Source organism: Glandiceps talaboti, chromosome 13 (assembly GCF_964340395.1).
Source record: "Glandiceps talaboti chromosome 13, keGlaTala1.1, whole genome shotgun sequence".
Lineage (NCBI taxonomy): Eukaryota > Metazoa > Hemichordata > Enteropneusta > Spengelidae > Glandiceps > Glandiceps talaboti.
This window is the reverse complement of record NC_135561.1, coordinates 6,555,232-6,581,161: the sequence shown is the minus strand read 5'-3', so window position 1 is coordinate 6,581,161 and position 25,930 is coordinate 6,555,232. Positions and strand designations below refer to the sequence as shown.

At 36.6% G+C, this 25,930-nt stretch overlaps 3 protein-coding genes across 3 annotated transcripts; 2 read left to right on the top strand and 1 right to left on the bottom strand.

Moving 5' to 3' along the window:
• Window positions 1–14: 14 nt before the first annotated feature.
• LOC144444654 (DNA-directed RNA polymerase III subunit RPC10-like) lies at window positions 15–2,931 on the top strand. The gene is made up of 3 exons (XM_078134152.1): window positions 15–224; window positions 910–997; window positions 1,786–2,931. Exons 1-3 carry the CDS (start codon window positions 114–116, stop codon window positions 1,911–1,913), a joined length of 327 nt encoding a protein of 108 aa, XP_077990278.1. The 5' UTR covers window positions 15–113; the 3' UTR covers window positions 1,914–2,931.
• A 4,047-nt stretch (window positions 2,932–6,978) lies between these two features.
• On the bottom strand, window positions 6,979–14,914 carry LOC144444535 (ubiquinol-cytochrome-c reductase complex assembly factor 1-like). Its single transcript, XM_078133984.1, has 9 exons — window positions 14,641–14,914; window positions 14,267–14,383; window positions 13,647–13,742; window positions 12,789–12,861; window positions 12,113–12,170; window positions 10,970–11,078; window positions 10,597–10,674; window positions 9,681–9,794; window positions 6,979–8,853 (listed from the first exon to the last, which is right to left on the bottom strand). The coding sequence occupies exons 1-9, from the start codon at window positions 14,746–14,748 to the stop codon at window positions 8,674–8,676; spliced, it is 933 nt and encodes a 310-aa protein (XP_077990110.1). The 5' UTR covers window positions 14,749–14,914; the 3' UTR covers window positions 6,979–8,673.
• Window positions 14,915–17,411: 2,497 nt separating this feature from the next.
• On the top strand, window positions 17,412–21,912 carry LOC144445087 (lipid droplet-associated hydrolase-like). Its single transcript, XM_078134637.1, has 5 exons — window positions 17,412–17,580; window positions 18,208–18,348; window positions 19,400–19,513; window positions 19,818–20,047; window positions 21,429–21,912. The coding sequence occupies exons 1-5, from the start codon at window positions 17,412–17,414 to the stop codon at window positions 21,762–21,764; spliced, it is 990 nt and encodes a 329-aa protein (XP_077990763.1). The 3' UTR covers window positions 21,765–21,912.
• Window positions 21,913–25,930: the final 4,018 nt, after the last annotated feature.

Here is a 25,930-nt window from a genome sequence, read left to right as displayed (position 1 = left end):
TTCTGGAGTTTCACAACATGTACACACATCGACCGGTCTTGAATCGTTGACGGCATGTCTTGAATAAGGTGTACTTTAGGATTCTCATTTTAAAGCATTACGTTCAGTTCAATATGTTGATGTTTTGTCCAACATGTGCCAATGTCTTAGTAGCAGAAGAAGGTGAAAAATGTTACAGATTTGCCTGCAACACATGTCCATTTGTACATAACGTCAACAGAAAGGTAAGTTTGGTAAACAAAGGTAATAGATGACATATAGCCAAATTTAACATTTAATAGTATTGTCGTTATTATGACGTCATTCTGAAATTGACTAATAGGAAATGTTTGGTGATGCAAATGTACTGTCTCAAATTGATGAACTGGGGATTCAAATGTGGGTTAATATGAATATGGATATACTATTATAATCTGAACCCTGAAATTGTTTAACTATCAAAGACATTGACATTTAATTAATATCTCAACTTGAAAAATGCATGACCACTAAATATGATTTGATCATCACTCTGAAAAAAAATATTTCTGTATATATTATTATTTATACATTTTTTCTAATCATATCTGTGCCTTCAGCGAGTAGGTTTGTAGTAAATTAACTTATATCACAGACAAGTAAGAAAGTTCCATTGTAGCTGATCTGATAATATCGACATTGTATGAATAGACTTCACTATTCTTAGACTTCCTTTAAATTGAATTATAATAGTAACAAGAAAGGATGAAAACTAATTTGACTTCATAAAAAATTAATTATATGATTTAATATTTTATGAGGTGGTGTGTTATTACATTATTTTGTTGTACAAGCTGCTTGGTTTTCATATGGTAAATGCCAAATATCAAATCTGCCAAGAAAACGTGTTATGTTGCATATGGTATTTATATTGATTGTTCTCCATGGTAGATCTCTAGCAGGAAATATCCCAAACTAAAGGAGTTGGATGATGTTTTAGGAGGAGCAGCAGCTTGGGAAAATGTGGACTCCACTGAAGGTGAGTTTTGTTATCATCATAAAGCCAAACACTATAGGGGTCCCGGGATACATGTAGAACAGTGCAGTGGATTACCTGTGTTTGACATTACAAATGGTATTCATGTTAGTTGATATGGTCTAACACTATCTCAGATCATATACACATGTATTTCAAGTCATAAAATATAAACTAAACCAGTCCCAAACCTAACCTTAACTTGAAAGTGAATTTATTGTACAGTCGGTCCATCATTCTATATTCTTACCCATGATTTGAAATTGAGAAGATTGAAAACAAACGTGAAAATATAAGAAATTTGGACAAGTCTTACAATATACTGCACCCTCCTTTTGAAAATCATTTAACAAAGATCATACATGTATTATGAATTTCAAAATGATTCAATCTCATTTTCCTATTGATTTTCATATTTATGACTATTTGTCTGAAGGAGATAAACTCTCAGGAGTAATGAGGGATCATCTAATGAATATTCATGTCTGCTAAGACCCATCACTAATGGTGCATCACTGAAACAACAATACAGTGAAGTTTCAATTTGGTTTTTCCTGGCAACCAAGCGAAAATTATGTTATGTAAAATTATGAAGTGAATCTCCAGAACCCACAGTTCATGAACATACCATGGTACCTTTATTTCCTAGAGTTGCATTCCTCTGTAAGAGTACACACCATCATAAATACTGCCCTCTTTTGATGAAACATTGTGAAGATAGAGGATGCGATATTGACACAATAAATTACTTGCTGTGTGATGATCTCACATTTCATCAATTTATTTTTCAGAAACATGTCCCAAGTGTGAACACTCGAGGGCGTACTTCATGCAAATTCAGACCAGATCGGCAGATGAACCCATGACAATCTTCTATAAATGTTGTAACCCACAGTGTGGTCATAGATGGAAAGACTAGATATTGTATTTACAGACTGGAAATAACTCCTTGGATGTAATGTGGAGAGACAGTTATGTCACATTATTCATGACACTGAGAAGGCCGTGTAGCTGTACGACTAGTTTTGTTCCATTTTAGATGTAACCTTTGCTCTGTCTGTGACAAGTCTTTGGACAGATGTATGAAAATGTACAGTGATATTGTTACCATATCAATATTGTTTAAGTTACTGAACCACAAACAGTTCAACTGATGTCAGTTGTAACTCACAAACCATTGCTCTGAAGAGTGTGGTTATCCAGGACAGATATAAAGATCCATTGGTACTTGTACTGTACAAAGTTAAACTATGTATGTACTACCAGTTTGTGACTTGTGATTTACCAAAGAGATGAATACTTGCTGCCATTAATGGGACATATGCTTTATGTGTCTTGGTGCATAGCAAGTTGTACAGTCAATGATCCTATAGTGGTACAGGTATGCAACTCAAATTATGGTTGCATCTTGTATATAATATATGATACAGTGTTTCCAATCAAAGTATGAACGATAAAGTACTGCAACACATTGGTGTAGATTTAGCTATAGTAGTCACTTCACAACATTGCCTGCTGAGTGGCAAAATTGAATAGCAGTTTACTTTGATAATGCTGCCGAACGGGCGTGCAATATTCATTGTTGCAAACAAACCCCATCTATTGGTAGATATAATCATATATTATGTACAAAGTGATGTATTAGACAACAAACCTTGGTAACTGTAAGAGGTGCCGAAATTGAAATTTGTTATGACTGAATTTATCAGTAATGACACGTATAATAGCGACACATCTATAATCTGACCCTACTAAGTTCTGTACAAAGACACATACCCATTTTGGTAATGTATCAATATGTTTGTTGCAGTTTGTCATTCATACTTTGATGGGGCGCACTGCAAGAGTTTGATAGCGATAGACTTTATGGCACTAACACAGTGAACTTGATAGTCTTCTAGTGACAGTTTGCAATCATGTTCACTTTCCTTTATCAGCAAGGGTTTCATTGTTTTAGTTCATACTGCCATGAACGTACAGTGAACCACTGTAAATAAATTACTATTTTAAACCAATACTATGGTGTTTGTGTTGTTGTATATTGTGTTGATCACCTTCAGAGAAAGCTAAGAGTACTGGTATGTAGAAATGATATAAATGTATCTATACACTATGGACTCACACTAGGTAAATATACTAATCTTGCTACAAAGCCAATACATGTATGTATGTATGTATGTATGTATGTATGTATGTATGTATGTATACTGAGTGAAGTTGACCTTTAATACTAGAAACACTATTTTAATAGACTATCTTGCAATACAATGGATTGAACACAAGACATCTATTTTATGACCTGCTGGGGTTGGGGTTGGGTGTTCGTTAAATATAAGAGAAATGATACACAGACAGTATATTCAAGGAAAGCATGACAATATATTTTACTTCCTGAAAAAATTCACAAAATACACAGCACAAGACATGGTTTACAGAAGATTCTGAGTGTAAATCAGATTGAATAAATCATTGGTATATTCATATCTTCTCTTGGACTTCACCATCTATCTGTTCCATAGAGTATATCCATGTATCAGGTTTGGTCATGAGTACCTGGTCAAATTCTGTGTATTTTCCCACTATCTTACAAAGTATGGATGGAAACCACTGGACTCCATCTTACAACTTGAGCTTGGTTCTTCTCCAGTGACGTCTTTTGGCATTATACCTGTAATATTTACAAATAGTAAATGTATGAAACTTTGAAGACTGCTGGCTGAATTATGAATTCTGTTGCCAACTTCTTAATACTAGCCTGGAAGATCCTTGGTTGAGCTGCTATGTCACCACTCACTACCCCATACTACATATTACATGTATGAAACAATAATGGATCTTTCAGACCCTCTTCTTATATGAATATATTTTGTAGATTTATCTTGTTTTGAAATCAATGCGCATTGTGTCCATTAAGGGTGGTACATGTATGTACATAGAATCTATTAGTGTTCCCCACAGATGTTTTACTTGGTTTCCAACCAAAATTGTAATGAAAATAAACTTTTATGAGATTTTCTTTCTCTGTTACCAAAGTTCAACATTGAACATAAAACCTGAGATTTTCATATTTTCACCAAAGTGTAAATATTTGGTTGGTAAGTGTGTTGTTTGTATCCACTTCGACACTATAATGGTACAGTTTTAGGTTTTAGGCAAAACATATTTCTGGCCTAAAACTACAGTGCTAAGGTACAAATTTAGTCTGTCAATACATGTAAATAGATAAGGTGAAGTGAGGAACTCTAACTGGTATACATCAACCAAACAGGAGTCACAGCTCAATTTGTCTTTTGACCAGTTTGTCGATTATTACATGTATAAGCAAACTGGTCAGACAATATATCAAACCACACACATGAACAACAGTCACAGACTATAATACTGATCACATCAAGCTATGGTAAGTTAGTGAACATACATTTGTTGCATCTACACTGACCATAACATATATACTATTGATAATTGTGACAAACTAGTTGAATCACTTAGGTGTTCAGGGTAGTTCAGTATTCTAAAACCCTGCTAGTGTCTCTGTATACATACCTGATTGTATTGCCAGTTCTCATTCTCACCCACTGTGGGATTGGTCTGTTTTGTTTCAGCTTCTTAGCAAGCTTCTTCTTCACACGGAATGTCTTGTGTGCAGCCTAGTGACACAACAAATACATATACAAAATATTATAATCTGCATGAACACAATCTGGATCTTTACATGAAGTATTCTACAGCTATGATTACTGTAATAGTCTACACACGCTATCACTTAGTGGTTTCAAACCTCATCTTTAGTTTCAAAGCCATGGAAAGCCTCTAGACTTACTGATTAGTAATACTAAAATAACTTCCAATATGTTCTTAACAAATAAAACTAGACTTTCGGCTATTCATAAGATATACAGACATAGTCACATTTCCATGGTTTGAAATTTACAAAGTCATCATTTGGAATCTTTGAGGGTTATATGTATTGAGAATATGACTGTCCATTGTATTATTATATTGACTTGACATGATGTAAAACGACAAGGCCCTACCAGACCATCTCAAGTTGTCTATAGAGAAGAATATCAACACTGACACTGATAGTCGGAGAGCTATAGACAATATTATTAAGTTACAGAAACACGAAATGATAAATCAACTTTATTAGCCCCTCTTGTAGCTTAGAATCCAGGCGTGCAGGGCTCGAAGTCTCAGATAGCCTCTAGTCTAGACTAGGTTTTTGGCTCCTCGTCTTGGTAAAGCCAAAAAGCCCTGTAACTGTAAGGCTGTATGACTGAATTCCAAGCTACCCCTCTCCAATACAACATAGTATAGTTGTCATTTTATGTTGTAGACCACTTCCTTGCGTTTTTCAAATTCTCAAGCAAATATATAAAGTCATAGTAATTGACGTAAGGTAAAGGCCTTATCATAAATATGGTTCAGTACATTACTTTCAACAACTTGTATGCACATCGCATACATGCACAACGATAACAAGGGCTGTCATGTCTACACGTTTAGCAGTTGTATTTAGGGAAATGAAAGAGACGTTTCGACAGAATTCATTATTTGCAGGAAGGAATTTGGATACAGCCAGTTAAATATCTGTTATATTATAGTATAATTCATAAGGTACTGCATGATAGCGATAATCCACCGATATACATTACGATCACATTCATCGTATAATGTTGACAAACGTTGGGCCATATTTATGTCACTTTATTTCACTACACCGTGGCCATCCAGCCCTTCTAACATCTCAATCTAATCAATTAATATCTGAACAACGAGTTTTTATGTTTAAAATGGCTTTGATTCCATTAAAGTTGGATAAAATATGATGTTTTCCTACCATGTTCTCACTCTCAGCTCGCAGTAGCCGATAGAAATAGAAAAGAGAACGAGCTTAGCGCTGTCGTTATAATGCCTCTGATTGGCTGAGGCATTACTTTGAAACCAATCAACGCCCTTCTTACATCTACTACGTTTATACGCTATTCTCGAGACGGTCGCCAGGTGGCGCTAGATGTATTATCATTTCCTCTCTATATCGCGTGGTGTCGCTGTTCACAAATTTCAAAACACCACCAGTGCATGCAGCAGTAGTCGTCCTGAATCTGTCCAATGCAAGCCCACCAGTCATAATAATAGTTACCCATACGTGTGCGCAATGTAGTGATAATTAATTGTCACAATCTTTATATAAAAATTTAATGTTGATGTATGGTTATGGTAGGCTGTGTTCTTCATGTATGATAGGTTTTTCTTTCTTTTTGACCATAAAAGATTAAAATGCAATAAATCAAATTAAGCCAAAATCAGTGTTCGATCAATAATGCCAAATCAATCTTTTACTATGGAATTGTTGTGTTATGATGTACACATTGTACATTGAAGCAATGTTGTAGCTTTGTACAAATAAATGAACTTGGACCACTTATTCATAGCTTTGCCATTTCATTAATTATACTGGGTAACCTTGTACACGGACATATGCAAACCACTTCAAGAATATCAGGTATACAGTTGTCATCACTATGTGAGTTTATTGATATTATCTTTTGATCATGACCTGGCCGCACACTGCATGTCTTCATCACGGTTGAATATGATATCATATTATGCCACATGAGTGTGCCAATATTTCGGTATAGCATCAAATCTGTTACCATTATCAAATGTTTGGTAGTTGATTTGGCATGCTGGTGAATCAAGTCTGGACAGCTGATTGATGAAATTAGAAACAGTGATCCGACCTATGCAGCTGAATGACCATTCTTGCAAGCCAGAGTGCATCTTGGACGATGCTTCTTGGACGGTGCCGTAAAAGAGGCTGTGGTTTATGACTATGCTGTCTGTCATTCTGTAGGAATTTTCCATTGCATGTTTCTTATAACATCATGTAAATGAGTGATAAGGTGAATGAATGGGGACAAACAAAGTCGAACAAGAAACAGTCATTTTTTTTTATTTTTCAGTTTGTAACATTCCATCAATAATTACATAAAGGCAATACATAACAACATGACATCAGAAATAATACCCTAATAACTCTCTCTGGCTATTATTTACATTATCTTTACATTTTTATCACATTTCATTGTGAAACTTCCTATCAAGGGATTAACTGCATTACATTTCAAAGAAAACCAATGAATGGCAGCAAAGGTCAAGCCAAAAAAATAAACCATTTTCTAGCAACTGTCATTGGTTAAATTGGGGCAGGAAGTCCTAATCATTACCCACAGTGCACCATTGTTGGGGAGGTCATGGGTCATCAATCACCAGATCATGTATTTTATAGGCATGACATCATGAATATCTCAAGAGATACAAAACAAAAGGTGACTGGGTTTATAAACATTTGTAACCTGCGGTATACCACAGGGATCAAGTAGGAAAATGGATGGTCAACAGATGTTCCTAAGTTACATGTAATAGGGATTTCATAATATGATACACATAATTTTCTCCAGGCTGTTGATAACATTTAGATTGACAGCTAGATCCAATTCCTTTTACACTTTTGTATGACAATTATTAGAAATTAGTCAAATTGAAAAGTTTGAGTGAGTCACTCTTTTTTCTTTGGCCTTACACCGTATTTCACTTCAAGAGTTCATGGCAAGATGCCTTTCAATATTTAATGACAGTACGGAAATGTTTTGTACTGTTGACATTATCATTGAATGAAGCAATTTGTACATAAGTTTAACATTACTCTGATAATTGAGCCTTCGGTTTACTTAGATAGACACAAACTAAAACTATTGTCACAACATTTTGATACAACAGTGATAAGCTATTGAATGGATGTTGGTTTAATTATAGTCTCAGTAGGGAGGCATCAATGAGTTTTATGATGTACAGTTTTAGTACTTCCAATGTTTAAACTATGTTGATCACAGGGTGATTAGAATCACACAACAGAGGAACCATTATCACCCACTAGTGTAAATCTACCACACTGAAGAACAATATATTAAGTTTGCGTCTATAAAGTAAACCGAAGGCTCAATAACCACAATGGCAGAGTAACTACTATCAAAGAAAGCTGCCTCAGAGAATTCAACACTTCATTTTTAGTAAGGTTACATATCAGTGATTCTGCAATCTGAATATGGACAACCAAAATTGGGTTTGAAATTACTTAACTTATGATAAATATGCATTGCAAGCTGAAGTTCATAGCTAGTACTAGAAAGACTATATTGGTACACAGACTGAGTTTAGATTAGCAGTTGATCTTGTAATGTGAGGTAATACCAAACATGAACCACAATCTCTGTTGTAGCAGACTCTGAAGATACATTTCTATAAATCCTCATAACCTCTAGGCTGTAGCATGGTTCTAACTGTTCAAGTTCTATGCTTCATTATCACCACCAATAAATGCATGGTAACACCACAGAAATTTAATGTTTCTATGCAACATTGGAGGAAGAAACTAAGTCCAAATAGTCTGAGGATGTGGTGTTGGTAGTCTTGATGCAAGGTTGAATGCATTGTTGATATGCTGTACGTTGAAGTTCATCTTGAAGTTCATATTCATATTTCAGATCCTTGGATATTAAGATAGCATTGTCCACAGCAGTGCATACAACTTCCTAGTTACTGGTTGACCTTGAAGGTGAGGTTAGGTACATAATACATATATATATGCATAGTCTATATTGGAGATATTTGTTGATTCACTGTGCATCTACACTACGGATTTTGTCTACATGACTTGGTATTTCCATGGGGTCTGTTTGGTGTTGCTGTTTGCGATGTGGTTTAGTTGTTGTTGGTACTTCACCCTGGAATGGTTTCCATTTAATCCTGCCAATTACCAGAAGTTTGCTAGAATCTAAACTATCTAGATACTGTACCTGAAATCAAATCATACAGAGAAATCCAATTTCAGTTTATATTGTGGGTATTAAGTTGCTATTTTCTACATTAGGTTACTAACACATTATACCAGTGCTTGCCTCTTGCCTTGTGGCTGTTACAAAATGTATACTTAAAAGGCAATGAAACTGCATGACATAGCATTTTTGTTTCTCTCTCTCTCTCTCTCTCTCTCTCTCTCTCTCTCTCTCTCTCTCTCTCTCTCTCTCTCTCTCTCTCTCTCTCTCTCTCTCTCTCTCTCTCTCTCTCTCTCTCTCTCTCTCCTCCCTCCCTCCCTCCCTCCCTCCCTCCCTCCCTCCCCCCCCCCCCCCCATTCATATTATATTCGACGGATTAGATTCGATGTCTATTCAACATCATTTTTATTCTGGGTTTGTGTTGACTTCAATACCATTAGAGTTGATGCATGAGAAGTTTGACGTTTATTCCAGGACTAAGTCATCAGGTTCCTGTGTACTACATTCTCAGTAAAGTTAAAGTTAAGGGTCGAATTCTGTTTCCTTATCATCATAATACATGGATTGTTTTTGGTTTTTTTCACAGTAACATAGCATAATGGTAATATATGTGGATCTACAGATTCTTCCAACAAACTTGTCACAAAAGGGCTCAGAGACGGATAACTGATGGTTAGCAGTTAGAGATGAGGGAGGGAAAATTTTGGGTCTGGCTAGGGCATTACAAGAGGGCTTGTAATCAGTGCCCTACAGAGAACAAAGCATTGTATCAATATTGGATTTACTTCCTTGCAGCTGTAATAAAACTAATGTTGTGTATATGGTGATGTGTGTATGTAGGGACATACCTGTTGTCTAACGTACTCCACCATGTTAACTAGTTGCTGTGCGTCATCACACTCTCTAATAAAGACATTCCTCCAGAGAGCTCCTGCTAGTGCCCTGTCACTAGACATCAATCCCTACAAGATAGGTGTAAATTACTTTATGCAGATAACACAGAGTGAACATAAGACTCTCTCACAATCCTCAAAGCTTCGCTTTACTGAAATTAAAGCTAAACGAATTATTTTGCATGTACTGATACCAGCTGTATAACTGTACTCGAATATCCTTGTACTGTGTGCCTTCATCGACCACATAGAGATAACCAATCACTGACGTGTGACTGCGACACTTTGCCAAAACATGGTGCGTCGCAGTCACACGTCAACAAATGGTTATATCTCTAAGTGGTCGATGAGGGCACACAGTACAAGGATATTCGAGTACGGTTATACAGCTGGTATCAGTACATACAAAATAATTCATTTAGTTTTAATTTTAGAAAAGCTAAGCTCTGAGAACTGTGAGAGAGTCTAAGAGTGAACGCTGTAATAGTTGATGAGGATGTATGGTTTTGAAAAGAGTATTTCTCACAGTACGTGCCAAAAAAACTCATGAACTCATCAGCTGTAACATGTACTACATGTATTACAAGATGGATTCTATATAAGTTTATTTATGAAAATAGACTGAACGATCTAGAGATGTGAGCTCACTTTTGTTACTGAGCTCTAGTGTCACACAGTCTTGATGCTCCCATCTCCCCATGCTGATATCTATAGTGAAATATCAATGCATTGCTGTATTGTGCTGTCAGCTTGCTAAATTCTGTCATTGCTACAAAGTTATTCAGGGGAGGAAAGGAGGGAGAGAGGGAGGGCGAGAGGAACCTAGGTTTTGCATAATTTGAAAAAGGTCTTTATACAATAATGCACATACCTCATCGTATGCAAACAGCACACCCTGAAACTGATCCAACATATTTCGAAGATTTAACTTCATTTTGACAGAATTTACCTGTAAAGAAATTAACCAAAAATGTATATTGCTGAAACATAAAGTTTTCTACAATTTCACTTCAATTATTTAATTTTGGGGTGGGAATTGAAAAAAAGCTTCAATATACAGACTTTATATGGATTGTTAATGTTTGCTGATCACGTAATTCCCGACTTTTAGCCATTGTACATTTCACACCAGGCAAACATGGTCAGAAATTTTATCATGTTCAGGGAAAGTATTTGTCACTTCTAAGATTGTAATTTCTCAGTAATTACCTGAGGACTGGATGCTATTGTTACTATATACTTACCCCTAAAACTTTGCCCCTTGCCTGAATATCATGCCACATAGAGAGAATGAGGTAGTGTTTCATGTATTTGCCTTCTTTTCCTTCTTGTTTCAGTCTCACCATACACATCCTGAGTATGAAAGAAATCAAATCAACGACTACGTAATTAGTACACTTTGAAAGGAAGCCATCACATGAGGTTTCAAACTAAGAAATGTGTGTTTGTTGGATTTTGGTAAAATAGTCATTTCATGTAGTTTTTACGAAGTTTATTTTACTACTGAAACTTAATTTTTTGGTTTATACCTATTCAAATGTGTTTCCTAATCACCAGTCACTAGGTGTTGCTCATCCTTCCAATTATCAATCAGTCAGTCAGTCAGTCAATCAATCAGTTAGTCAGTCAGTCAGTCAGTCAGTCAATCAATCAATCAGTTAGTCAGTCAGTCAGTCAATCAATAAGTTAGTCAGTCAATCAGTCAATCGATCAATCAGTTTATCACGTCAGTCAACCAATCAACCAATCAATCATCAGTCAGTCAGTCAATCAATCAGTTAGTCAGTCAGTCAGTCAGTCAATCAATCAATCAGTTAGTCAGTCAGTCAGTCAGTCAGTCAGTCAATCAATAAGTTAGTCAGTCAATCAGTCAATCGATCAATCAGTTTATCACGTCAGTCAACCAATCAACCAATCAATCAGTTAATCAATCAATCAATCAATCAGTCAGTCAATTTATCAAGCAGTTAATCAATCAATCTGTCAATCAATCTGAAAGTCAATCAATCAATCAATTTATTAAAATAATTTTTATAGCACCAGACTCCGATAAAACATAATCTGTTAAGTGATACTAAAAGGGTCAAATCAGATTGAATTCATATATGTAGTCAACTTGGTATTAAAACTAATTGTTCCTAATATGGCCACAATGCGGATTATGCCTATCTCACATGTTACATATTCTTCAAGCCAAACAGATTCCTGCAGTGAGAATTACGGTTGTCAAAGAAAGATGGCCTGACTGTTACAACTGATAAGGTAGTAATGAATTTAAAACATGTCATCAAGTTGATATGTTATCCGTTGGTTACAATGATAATTGTTATCAGTCGGTTACTACGTTATCAGTTGGTTACTTACAGGTTGTAACACGGCCCACTTACCAGACATGTAGTTGTGTTACTAGAAACCATGAGAAGAATGTGTCTGGTAGATTGCATACTGCAAGAAAAACAAAATGTCAAATGTGAAGAGTTTGACCGTGACATATCGACTCACATTGCATTTGGTAACAAAAGGTCAAAATGGATTCATGACATTTGCATTACCGTATTAGACAGACTGACTAAGAATTGACATAGCCATTCAGATTTGGGTTGTGGCATTAATTTGAAATATAAATCTTTGTAGTACTTATACTTTGGTGAATGTAGCTTTTTTATGGGTACATAAACAGGACAACGTGGTGCTAGACTGATCTGCCTTGCGACGGCAACAAGTACACACATTACAGTTGATTTCTCTTAGCTTGCAAATGTGACCATCAAGATAAATGAGATTGATCACAAGATTTCATGTTGAGAAAGCCACAATAAAGATAACACAAATATCCCTTACACAGTGTCAGCGTTTTTTATGGCAAATGATATAAACAGTAGCAGCATGCACACTAACTAATATTACAATAGACACTACCAGTAGCTATAATCTTTTAAGTTCAAATATTCATATATCCTATTCTACGCAGTAATGTAATTCATCGCCAGCAGCCATGTAACAAATTCTAACAGTCAACACATTGACAGGGTGTTATGATACACTGATCACCAGACTGCTTACCTTTAAAAATCTTTTCGATATCAACACCTTCAACACAACTAGCATACATATTACGTCCTGCCACTCGCATTTTCTGAAATTACACATAGATATGCACATTACACTCATTTTAACAACAGACAACTTATTCTGGTGAATGCAGAACAGTGGAGAGAGAATTAAATGCCCATGGGTCAATGATGGGTTCTTGACCTGTCAGTGTTTTTCTTATAAGTGGAGCTCTGACATTTAAATAAGGATTGTTCTTTTCATCAAACTTTTACTACAGCTCTGCTTCAAAACTACTTTTTCAGCTTCTAAATTAGTCAGTTTTTTTATCAGATACACACTATTGTTACATATGTACCAGAGATTACTTGCACCAATGCACACGGTAATACTACTGGTATTTGCACTGCAGTACAATACTGAAAACATGATTGCATACCTGTATGCAAATATTATGCTAATGAGGATGCGGTCATTCATTCTACTCAAAAGTACGTGATTGCATAATTTCCTTTTTTATAGAAATTTGTTGTTTCAGATAAATATATGTTATAATGATAGAATATACTGTCTTTATTTCTATTCCTTTCTGTAACTGTCTACTTCATTTAGCATTAGTTAGTTACACAACAGGTTGGGGTAAACAACATGTTTACATTGGACCTAGGATTGTTTCCATTAATTATACACAACTACATTTGTTTTGGAAACAAGGAAAGGGGTAGACTGTAAAATTGTTGTGTTGTTCAGTTCTATCAGGGGAATATCCAGTGAACAGAGAGAGGTAAACTTGAGTGACTATGTCATCATCTTGATTGACATCAACCTTACACAGGTCGACTTTCGCAGGGAAAAAACAAACAAACTTACAAATTTATTGTATTTCATTGAGTTCAGACCAATTCCTTCTTTAAATCTTGTAAAAAGACTCGGCTTTTCTTCCAGTATCATTTGATTTTGAGGACTCTGTAGAGAAAATACAAAATTATGAATTTCACAATTTAATAATTTGATCATCAACACTTTACCCACTGAAAGACTTTATCCAAACATTATTTAGCCTAGAGTCTTGGCCATCTGAACTCAGTAACTGACTTCATGGCAAATGACACTGTCCAGCTAACTAGCCAAGTCAATGGACTTCAGTTTGTTGGGATACAATCCTACCCTACATTTACTCATCACTTTGGGACTGTACAACTTCCCGATGTCATCAGTTCAAATCATGCAAATTCAATCTCCATGTACCTAAGATAGATGCCCAGGCCTGAAGGTTGGGATACCAGTAGAAATTGTGTTTTTATGTTTGTTAGATTTTACGCATTTTTAAGTTCATTACATTTGTTTTTTCTTACAAAATACCCTTTGTAAATATGTTGCTATTTGTATTTTGATGTTTGTGGTGTGTTTTTGTTCTTCTCTGGACTATGCGTCTGTAATAAAGTTTTAATAATATTCATAATAACAATTATGAGTGTGACTTTGCTTACCTGCAAGTATGATGATGCTGAAATCCTTCTGACTAAGTTTATCTGTGAAGTTGATGTGTTTGATAGCATACAGGTACATGACGTGGAGAGCCAGGATGTGGGATAGAGATAGACCAGCTGTTAAGAGATGTAAACAACCATATAGTATATTAGATGTTTGCTGTACATATACTCTCACTGAGTCTCAGAAACATACATAGATCATAGACGTTATATTTGACAATTTTAGTAACCTGTGTAAATTGAATTTCTGCTCGTAGGCAGTGTATTACACTACATGACTTTATTCTGACTGAAGTCCCCCATTCTCGTAATCGAGTCTCTCTATAAGCCACCTCAGTGACCTGCAAGCAAAAATAACAGAATCAACGAACCTTTTCTCTAATGTTGATGACACTGTTAACTTTACATGTTGACCGGCTTGAAACATTTCGAAACGTTGAGATCGCCAGATAGCGTACGCCCGCAGACAAGGTAGACATCACATTGACTCGTTGGATTATTTTACCCCTTGATGAACAGTGTCGTTAGGCTGGACGATGTTTACGTCGCAGGCTTTTGTTGGCAATTCTTACAAAACAGCATTTATATTGACACGTTTTGTAACGTGAAGGACAACGTGAACGTGCTTATGCAATTAATTGACCTTTGACATCTTGTGTGGTTGTTTGTGAATATTTCTCCAGTAATCTCTGTTTACGGAGATAATCAAAACTTTTTGTGAAAGTTCTTACAGAAACATATAAATCCCATTTTTTTAACTTTGAGATAAATCAAATAATATAAATACAATTTTGTTTTAGTATTATATTAATCAACTTTGAGCATATGGAAGGTGCGACGGAGGTCAAATGTCACCGTGAGTCGTGACGCTGGTTGAGAAGATCCAGAATCCCAGAGTGGTGCTGAGCATGCTGAGACTTCTACAACATCACTAGTAGAATGTGGTGTGATTTCAGTGAGGCTCTTTATTAAGGGTACACAATTTGATTTCGGGGGGGGGGGGGGCAGCTGGAGGATTTTCAGGAAAAAAATTGCTGACCAACTCAAGACAGAAATAAATTAGTTTCCAGGGTATGAGCTATTTAACACAAGCACAGTAACACTGGGAACCGTCAATGTCAATGTCAAATTCCCAGGTACATGTGTTTGTGCGGCACCTAAACTTTCTTGTCAAAGGTTTACACTAACTGTTGACAAAAGCCGAAACAAACCGAAACACTACCATCGAATCAAATTTTTACTAAGAATGCTGGCCTAAGTACCTTCGAATGCAATCTGATTAAAATCTGATGTTAGATAGGCTGGTTTTCCTGTATTTACCTTTATTCCATCGTTATTGCGTCTTTTACGTGAGTTTTTTTTTTCCTGGACGTTGGAAAGGCGTTCGTCCAGGAAAAAAAAAACTCACGTAAAAGACGCAATAACGATGGAATAAAGGTAAATACAGGAAAACCAGCCTATCTAACATCAGATTTTAATCAGATTGCTTCGAATGGATCCTCAGAAATTGTCAATATGTTTTATTTTGTATTTAGTAGTAGTACTAGTTGTCTTCATCATTTCAGTCTATTTTGTATGAGAACCTTAAAACAACTTCCAGAACTGGTTTTGTGTTAAATAATTAAATAAATATATAAAAAATAATGATAAAATAATTTTTAATAATATCGCATGCAACAACATACTTTGCGGAATTTTCAAATTCTCGGTCTTAGTTTGCTGAATTAAAATTTCAATTGTGATCAGGAAAGGTATTGCTATCACCTTAACATGTTAAAATAACACCAGATAGCACTCCTTTACTTTAGTCCTGTCATAACATATAAATTATTTTGTGAGTTATTAAATCTCATGAAATAATGAACCAGATGTAAACTGAATGTCTCCGGTGTGAAGGGCCTTTACTGAGGTTTTGTAAATTAATTCTTGAAAATTCTTCAACGAAAGTATTGTATGATATGATCACAGTATTCCCTCTGTCACATCAGAGAGGATTGACGTGTCGCGGAAACGTCAGAGCGCATATTTCCAAAGCTAAGTCCTACTAGTATTAGTTCTGGATATATGCCCTCCGAAACATCTATGTTAATCCGTTACGGAAACATGGAGATGTGTTCTTGGACGTTCAATGGAGCGTATCGGCTACATACAGAGCTTCAATTCACAGACTCTTGTCGTTGGGGGCTCTCGCGTATGCAAAAGTCATAAGTTCAAAGGTCAACTTAGTGACGAGCAGACGGCATACAGTAGTACAGGCAGGACGAACATCAGAACATCAAGGTATGTAATTACGTAGATTTCTCGAAAAATATGTTGGTACGACAGGATTTACAGTGATGTAGTAAGTCTTCAAATGTCACCCAGCCGCTGTATAGCTTGCAAAAATGTGCGATCATTTAAAAAATTAGAAATTCACCAGATACATTGCAGTACATGTCGTAGCATTTGCAGCTAGCTGCAATAACTAGTCTATTGCCTTGTTTTTGTTTGCAATAATTTTTATCTTTTATTTTTTTAAAATTTTATTTTGTGTCTTTAACATTTTTCTTTTCACTTTTTCTACCATGGTTTGCCGCCCCCCCCCCCCCAAATAAAATAAAATAAAAAAAAGTAAAAAAAGAAAAGGCCAAAAGTCGCCAGTACGGTAGAATTAGCTAGCCTAGATTACTCTCATACAATCTGTTACAAGTATGATCATGTTTACTGAAAATGATTGTACCTAGGCAAATAAGGCAAGCTAATTTCAAGGCTTTAAAATGCAAGAACAGTTCTGATTAGTCACACTATTCCGATTTTTTTTTTCAGGCAGAGATTTCTTGTTAATAATACTACGGTCCAATATAGATGCATTTAAAGCATTCATTATTCTAGTATGGAGTTGGTTTTATCATGTGTTTATTATAAATATATAGGCCTGAAATATATACATTTTGATAACACGTGGCAGTCTTTTAATCAGAAAGTCTATTCTAGACTCTGACACCTGCTTTGTCATGTTTGAATGAGATTGATGGTAACTATGGGCAAATAAGCTGTTTTCAAGGTTTTACACGTTTAAAATGCCACCAGTGCATTTTAAACGTTGCTGACTTTATTTTCAGGCATTCCAGTGACCACCAACCTTGGCTATTGGTATCCCAGAATGGCATACACTGAAGATACCCCATGTTACTCCGAGTATCTAATGGTGAATGGTGTCAATACACATGTTTTGAAATATGACTGTGAGAGAAAGGAGAGTTTATATAAAATAGAGACCTCACCAAGTGCACACTGTAAAGATCATGATGTACTAGCACTTCTTATACCAGGTATTGATCCTTGAATAGCTGTTTTCATCTTTAGTTGTATATCTCCATGTCATACTAGTTTTCTCTCCTGCAACATAACTTTCTTGAAAGATGGTAAGACCTATTCTATAACTGGATGGGGCGGTACTTCAGAATTTGGTTGCGAAATCTGCTAATTCCTAGCATATGGCTGTTTCTAGATTGCTATTCACATTCACTTCTATACATCCAGCCCTTCACACATCCCCATCTTCCCCTCCCCTCCCACCCTTTCCCTCACACACACACACACACACACACACACACACACATAGACACACAGACAGACATTGATAGACACACACAAACACACACAGACACATACACACACTGTAGGTATGGCACTGCCATTTGGTGAGTCATGAATTTTTTGATTAGATCTCAATCTTTTTAGGTGAAAGAAGGCTTTTCTCTAACCAAATTACTTTTAAAATTAAAATCCTCCACGCTCTGGTTACTATGTATGTTTATATTTTAGCAGGAATACTTGCTTGTAATATAGGTTGATAGTAAATGACAAGCAAAGATGTGCCTTTATGAATATTTGTATTTAGTGTTCTAACTATAGGCTTATAGCTTTAAATTAATGTTTATATTTTGATCTTATAGGAAATCCTGGTGTGGTAGGATTTTATGAATTATTTATGGAGACACTATATGATGCAAGTGGTCGATCTGTACCTATCTGGGCTATTTCACATGCTGGCCATGAAATTACACCAGACATGAAGAAAGTACACTGGAATTTCAGTAAGTTGATCATATTTTTAGCTGGACAATTATCAATTGGCAAGCATCTCTGTGTTACATGACAAAACAAGTTGTTAATACATCAGTTTGATTTGGGCGAGTAATATTTGAGCTCTCTTACTGTCTTATAATCTGATTAAAATCTGATCAAGGAGAATCCATGGTTTGCTTTATTCATCTGCTTTATTCATTGCATTTCACATTTACATGTTTGTTTTCAAATGGAAATTCATCTGTGTTGGTAAACCCTAGTATTGAATTGAACTTTAGTTCCAAACACAAACTTGAATAGTCTATCTGAAATTTATGAGTGCATACTTCAGTCATTGTCAATGGATTGACCCACTATTCAGCACACGTGACCTAAGGACACATGAGCCTAATAAGGGGTCATAGGTACCTGAAAGTTTGTATCCACATCGAATCACCAGGACATTCCATTGACATAAACAAAGTTAAAATCCTAGGCACTGAAACTAGGCACTTTGAATGAGGAATGAAGGAAGCCATCTACATCATGGCAATTAAACCATCGTTGAGCAGAGATGGAGAGTAATACAAACTTGTAGGCACCTATGACCCCTTATTATAATATTAGGCTCATAGGTCACTTGTGCTGAATAGTGGGTCAATCTGATGACAATGCCTGTAGAGTGCAGTCGAGAATTTAAGGAACAATTTTCAAGTTTGTGTTTCGAACAAAAGTTCAATTCAATACTACTATACTGTGTTTGTTCTTTTCTGTTTTCTTTCATTTATCCATCTTTTGATTGCCTTCTTCCTTACTGGTCACCCAACAGATAAGCAAAGAGTACAATAATGAAAAAGGCAAACACTGAAAACATGAAGTATGTAGATAAATCAAATTGTGCCATCTCTGTGATCAGATATTAATAAGATGGTTACATCATGCAACTTTAGTCTTTTAAATTTCATAATCACATCTCATCCCAAAAAAGTCATGTGTGGTTAAATCCGGAGACAAAAGAAGTTAAATTATGATAAAAACAGTTTAGTTTTGATAATTTTATATGAATTCTTCTTATTGTAGGTTCTGGTAATGATGAGAAATATAATTTGGAAGGTAATATCCAGCATAAGGTAGAATTTATCAAGAAGTATGTACCACCTAAAACCAAACTTGTTCTCATAGGTCATTCTATAGGTAAGTGTCAGTATTCTGTATTTGCTTGTTTAGGCAAAATAAAAAAAAAGTGTTTGTTTCCGATAACATGGCTTCAGAGAATAGGGTAGGTAGATTGAAATTTTGTTTTATTTTACTTTGAATTTTTATACATTAGTTTTTAAGCATTTTGTAATTTATTGAGTTACAACCACAAATGTGGTCGATGGTGTTTCACATTTTTTTTTCAAGCAGGAAAACATAGAAGAGTTGTCTTAAACAAAATAAATATCAATTTGTCATCCGTATGGCTACTTTAATAAATTATCTATTTATTTCTCTGTAGGTTGCTACTTCATCCTAGAAATCTTAAAGAGAATGCCACAAATAAATGTTTTGAAGTGTATCCTGCTATATCCAACAATAGAGGGAATGTGGGAATCTCCTAAAGGACTATGGATGGGTACTACAGTAGTTTACTTACGCTGGCTTGTTTTACTGCCTGTTATATTAGCATCCTACCTCTCACCACATGTACAATGGAGTCTTATACAGTGGTATTTCAAAGGACGTAAGGTAAGGAACAGAGGTGTAATTGAAGTATAAGTTGAGTTTATATGTTTTTTTGAGTAACTTCTGCATCATTTGAAAAAGGTCCATGATGTACATCTACTTAATACTGAAGCATATTTAACTATCTCTTGACATTGGTAACTCTTAAACCTGGTATTTAGGCCTAATACATGTATCCATATTATTCTCAATATATGAGGCAATCCATTATGTAAGCCAACAGTATCAGAAGATAGATTGTTTTACAATGCAAATAAAAGAATGCATTGTCATTAATATTTTACTGTTTAAATCATTTCAATAATTGCTGTGTTGTGAACCACCCCAGGACCAGTTAAAAAAACTTAAATATAAACTCAGCATGTGCCACTTCAGGGTATTAGCAGTCAGAAGTATGAGTATGTAGTAGACTTAGAAAAGGTGACATTTTTTCTGGTAATCTGATCTATAGCGTTTCTCTACAAACCATAAACTTTTCAATAAAAGTTATCTTGAATAATTTTACAACATCAAGGGCTCTATTGAAGATAACAAAAATAATATGTCATTGTTTCTTTTATACATCATAGCACAGCTGAGTGTCATTTAGTGCCAATTATAATGCAATGTAGCATTCATTAGGTATAGAAAACTCAATCCACATTAGAAGGAGTACAAATCCATGCAATTAAGGATTTAAAGCTGTACTACCAGTAGCTGTAACTAGAATATATTTTTTCAATCAGATAACCTACAATATATTCACTGAAAATTGTTAAAATACCAGTAATTAGACTTGTACATGTCAATTATAGGTTTATTTTCACTACAAGTATTGCAATAATTTGAAATTATGATTCATTTGGAATGTGATTTTTAGGTGTGGACCCAAAATTCAATGTGATGTAATTGTAATATTGCACCATACTCTCTACATCCAGCAATGCAAATGGTGACAAACCTTCCAGTCCTGTGTTTTCCATGTACAACTGCCGACATGAGACCGTGAATGAACAGAACCTGTGACAAACAGGGAAAGTAAACAACTGAATTTGATTAATAACACTTGGCACATCATGTTTGAAGTACAGAAACGTGTATTAAATTTGATAAGAACAGTTTGATGGCCACTTTACATAGTTCTTCACAAACAAATGTCCAGTTCCCCTGGGCTTTCATATACATGTAAAGAGACGATAAAACTGTTCTTATCAAACCATGGTGTGTAATACAAGTCTCTGCTGTTCCAACATGCTGTGCCAAGTGTTATTAATCCAATTCATTTGTTTGCTGTCCCTGTTTGTAACAGGTTCCATTTGTTCATGGTCTCATGTCTACAATTGTAGTTGTTTTAAAGTAGATTGAGAAGTTACTGAGTCAAGCCTTCCCACTTCTTCTCTATTAGGTTGCTTCCTGTACCTACAATGCTGCTATGAATCTGTTCAACCCATTCTGTGTATCCAATCAAACCTACATGGCAGCATGTGAAATGAGAGAAGTTGTCTCACCAGACCTGGAGACTATACGCAACCATTTACATAAGCTTTTGTTCTACTATGGTGCTTCAGACCACTGGTGTCCCGTCAGTTATCATCATAAAATGAAATTAAACTTTCCCCATGGAGATATACGGCTTTGTGAAAAGGGATTTGACCACGCATTCTGTCTGGAATCCAGTGTGGAGGTAGCAGAAATGGTTTGGAGTTGGTTGAAAAATGATGTAACAAAAATCCATAAATGAAGATGTTTGTTTTTTAACATCTAGGTTTAGTCTTCAGTGTCTATGTATTAATTAATTGCTGTGTGCACGATGAACATGAAAACAAACTGCATATAATTTCTTGTAAACTGAGAAATTACATGTCAAAACCTTGTTAGTATGTATCAAAATGGTGGGTGACATTCCCAGATTGAGAAACCGTGATGGAATAAAATATATTTTATGATTTAGGGCCACACTGTAACCCCTACAATGCTCGATATTGTATATCTATTTGACCACAAGCACAGTAATTTTCTTCTTACACATGTACCTACTGGTTTTCATAGAAAAGTGAATTTCATTTGAACATGTGATATTTAGTTGAACGGTATATTTTTAATGTTTTTCTTGTCCCATGACATTATTTTCAATATTTTTATATATGAACTACCTCTATTGAAGAATCTGTATACTTTTAATTGTACTTGTATAATTACTTTTTAATTTACATTCCTAACAGCTAATGTATTAATGACCAATGGAAGTGGACTGATGACAGTTTATGACAAGGTGTAACCATTGTCACTAAGGCCAACATAGTACAACCTGCCAAATACTGTAAGAGCACTAACAATGCTCTGTGTTCAAATTCACTATTTTAACTTTCTTCTATAAATTACTAACTGACATTTTTTTGCATAGTTTAGAATACAAAAACTAGTACCTGTGACTTTCTGCTATTTTTGTTAATTTTTGCCCTTGGAAAATACACTGTACTGAAAATAGTGTAATCCTCTAATTAGGTTGCAGTCCCTCTATGAAAGCTGGAATGTAATCAGGGCATCAGATCTCAGTCCCTCTATGATAGCTAGACTGTAATCAGGGCATCAGATCACAGTCCCTCTATGATAGCTAGACTGTAATCAGTGCATCAGATCTCAGTCCCTCTATGATAGCTAGACTGTAATCAGTGCATCAGATCTCAGTCCCTCTATGATAGCTAGACTGTAATCAGGGCATCAGATCACAGTCCCTCTATGATAGCTGGACTGTAATCAGGGCATCAGATCTCAGTCCCTCTATGATAGCTAGACTGTAATCAGGGCATCAGATCACAGTCCCTCTATGATAGCTGGACTGTAATCAGGGCATCAGATCTCAGTCCCTCTATGATAGCTAGACTGTAATCAGGGCATCAGATCACAGTCCCTCTATGATAGCTAGACTGTAATCAGGGCATCAGATCACAGTCCCTCTATGATAGCTGGACTGTAATCAGTGCATCAGATCACAGTCCCTCTATGATAGCTGGACTGTAATCAGGGCATCAGATCACAGTCCCTCTATGATGGTGGGACTGTAATCAGTGAATCAGGTCGCAGTCCCTCTATGATAGCTGGACTGTAATCAGTGCATCAGATCACAGTCCCTCTATGATAGCTGGACTGTAATCAGGGCATCAGATCACAGTCCCTCTATGATGGTGGGACTGTAATCAGTGAATCAGGTCGCAGTCCCTCTATGATAGCTAGACTGTAATCAGTGAATCAGATCACAGTCCCTCTATGATAGCTGGACTGTAATCAGTGCATCAGATCACAGTCCCTCTATGATAGCTGGACTGTAATCAGGGCATCAGATCTCAGTCCCTCTATGATAGCTGGACTGTAATCAGTGCATCAGATCACAGTCCCTCTATGATAGCTGGACTGTAATCAGGGCATCAGATCACAGTCCCTCTATGATAGCTAGACTGTAATCAGTGCATCAGGTCACAGTCCCTCTATAATAGCTGGACTGTAATCAGGGCTTCAGATCACAGTCCCTCTATGATAGCTAGACTGTAATCAGGGCATCAGATCACAGTCCCTCTATGATAGCTAGACTGTAATCAGGGCTTCAGATCACAGTCCCTCTATGATAGCTGGACTGTAATCAGTGCATCAGATCACAGTCCCTCTATGATAGCTAGACTGTAATCAGTGCATCAGATCACAGTCCCTCTATGATAGCTAGACTGTAATCAGGGCATCAGATCACAGTCCCTCTATGATAGCTAGACTGTAATAAGTGCATCAGATCACAGTCCCTCTATGATAGCTAGACTGTAATCAGGGCATCAGATCACAGTCCCTCTATGATAGCTAGACTGTAATCAGTGCATCAGATCACAGTCCCTCTATGATAGCTGGACTGTAATCAGGGCATCAGATCACAGTCCCTCTATGATAGCTGGACTGTAATCAGTGCATCAGATCACAGTCCCTCTATGATAGCTGGACTGTAATCAGGGCATCAGATCTCAGTCCCTCTATGATAGCTAGACTGTAATCAGGGCATCAGATCTCAGTCCCTCTATGATAGCTGGACTGTAATCAGTGAATCAGATCTCAGTCCCTCTATGATAGCTGGACTGTAATCAGTGCATCAGATCTCAGTCCCTCTATGATAGCTGGAATGTAATCAGTGCATCAGATCTCAGTCCCTCTATGATAGCTGAACTGTAATCAGGGCATCAGATCTCAGTCCCTCTATGATAGCTAGACTGTAATCAGTGAATCAGATCACAGTCCCTCTATGATAGCTGGACTGTAATCAGGGCATCAGATCTCAGTCCCTCTATGATAGCTGGACTGTAATCAGGGCATCAGATCACAGTCCCTCTATGATAGCTAGACTGTAATCAGGGCATCAGATCACAGTCCCTCTATGATAGCTGGACTGTAATCAGGGCATCAGATCACAGTCCCTCTATGATAGCTGGACTGTAATCAGGGCATCAGATCACAGTCCCTCTATGATAGCTAGACTGTAATCAGTGCATCAGATCACAGTCCCTCTATGATAGCTAGACTGTAATCAGTGCATCAGATCACAGTCCCTCTATGATAGCTAGACTGTAATCAGTGCATCAGATCACAGTCCCTCTATGATAGCTGCGACTGTAATCAGTGAATCAGATCACAGTCCCTCTATGATAGCTAGACTGTAATCAGGGCATCAGATCACAGTCCCTCTATGATAGCTAGACTGTAATCAGTGCATCAGATCTCAGTCCCTCTATGATAGCTGGACTGTAATCAGGGCATCAGGTCACAGTCCCTCTATGATAACTGGACTGTAATCAGTACATCAGGTCACAGTCCCTCTATGATAACTGGACTGTAATCAGTGAATCAGGTCTCAGTCCCTCTATGATAGCTAGACTGTAATCAGTGCATCAGGTCTCAGTCCCTCTATGATAGCTGCGACTGTAATCAGTGCATCAGATCACAGTCCCTCTATGATAGCTGCGACTGTAATCAGTGCATCAGATCACAGTCCCTCTATGATAGCTGGATTGTAATCAGTGCATCAGATCTCAGTCCCTCTATGATAGCTGGACTGTAATCAGTGCATCAGATCACAGTCCCTCTATGATAGCTGGATTGTAATCAGTGCATCAGATCTCAGTCCCTCTATGATAGCTGGATTGTAATCAGTGCATCAGATCACAGTCCCTCTATGATAGCTGGATTGTAATCAGTGCATCAGATCTCAGTCCCTCTATGATAGCTGGACTGTAATCAGTGCATCAGATCACAGTCCCTCTATGATAGCTGGATTGTAATCAGTGCATCAGATCTCAGTCCCTCTATGATAGCTGGATTGTAATCAGTGCATCAGATCACAGTCCCTCTATGATAGCTGGATTGTAATCAGTGCATCAGATCTCAGTCCCTCTATGATAGCTGGACTGTAATCAGTGCATCAGATCACAGTCCCTCTATGATAGCTGGATTGTAATCAGTGCATCAGATCACAGTCCCTCTATGATAGCTGGATTGTAATCAGTGCATCAGATCACAGTCCCTCTATGATAGCTGGATTGTAATCAGTGCATCAGATCTCAGTCCCTCTATGATAGCTGGACTGTAATCAGGGCATCAGATCACAGTCCCTCTATGATAGCTGGACTGTAATCAGTGCATCAGATCACAGTCCCTCTATGATAGCTGGATTGTAATCAGTGCATCAGATCTCAGTCCCTCTATGATAGCTGGATTGTGATCAGTGCATCAGATCACAGTCCCTCTATGATAGCTAGACTGTAATCAGTGCATCAGATCTCAGTCCCTCTATGATAGCTGGATTGTGATCAGTGCATCAGATCACAGTCCCTCTATGATAGTGGGACTGTGATTCGTGAATCAGGTTGCAGTCCC

What these genes read in the sequence shown, in the direction of transcription:
- LOC144445087 (XM_078134637.1), top strand. Translation starts at nt 17,412, where the DNA reads ATGGCATACACTGAAGATACCCCATGTTACTCCGAGTATCTAATGGTG. An exon ending in ACTAGCACTTCTTATACCAG is followed by an intron (nt 17,581 to 18,207) that starts GTATTGATCCTT and finishes TTGATCTTATAG; the next exon opens with GAAATCCTGGTGTGGTAGGA. An exon ending in GGTATTTCAAAGGACGTAAG is followed by an intron (nt 20,048 to 21,428) that starts GTAAGGAACAGA and finishes CTTCTCTATTAG; the next exon opens with GTTGCTTCCTGTACCTACAA.
- LOC144444654 (XM_078134152.1), top strand. Translation starts at nt 114, where the DNA reads ATGTTGATGTTTTGTCCAACATGTGCCAATGTCTTAGTAGCAGAAGAA. An exon ending in TACATAACGTCAACAGAAAG is followed by an intron (nt 225 to 909) that starts GTAAGTTTGGTA and finishes TCTCCATGGTAG; the next exon opens with ATCTCTAGCAGGAAATATCC. An exon ending in AAATGTGGACTCCACTGAAG is followed by an intron (nt 998 to 1,785) that starts GTGAGTTTTGTT and finishes TTTATTTTTCAG; the next exon opens with AAACATGTCCCAAGTGTGAA.
- LOC144444535 (XM_078133984.1), bottom strand. Translation starts at nt 14,748, where the DNA reads ATGTCTACCTTGTCTGCGGGCGTACGCTATCTGGCGATCTCAACGTTT. An exon ending in CAGCATCATCATACTTGCAG is followed by an intron (nt 13,743 to 14,266) that starts GTAAGCAAAGTC and finishes TTTTCTCTACAG; the next exon opens with AGTCCTCAAAATCAAATGAT. An exon ending in GTAACACAACTACATGTCTG is followed by an intron (nt 11,079 to 12,112) that starts GTAAGTGGGCCG and finishes TTTCATACTCAG; the next exon opens with GATGTGTATGGTGAGACTGA.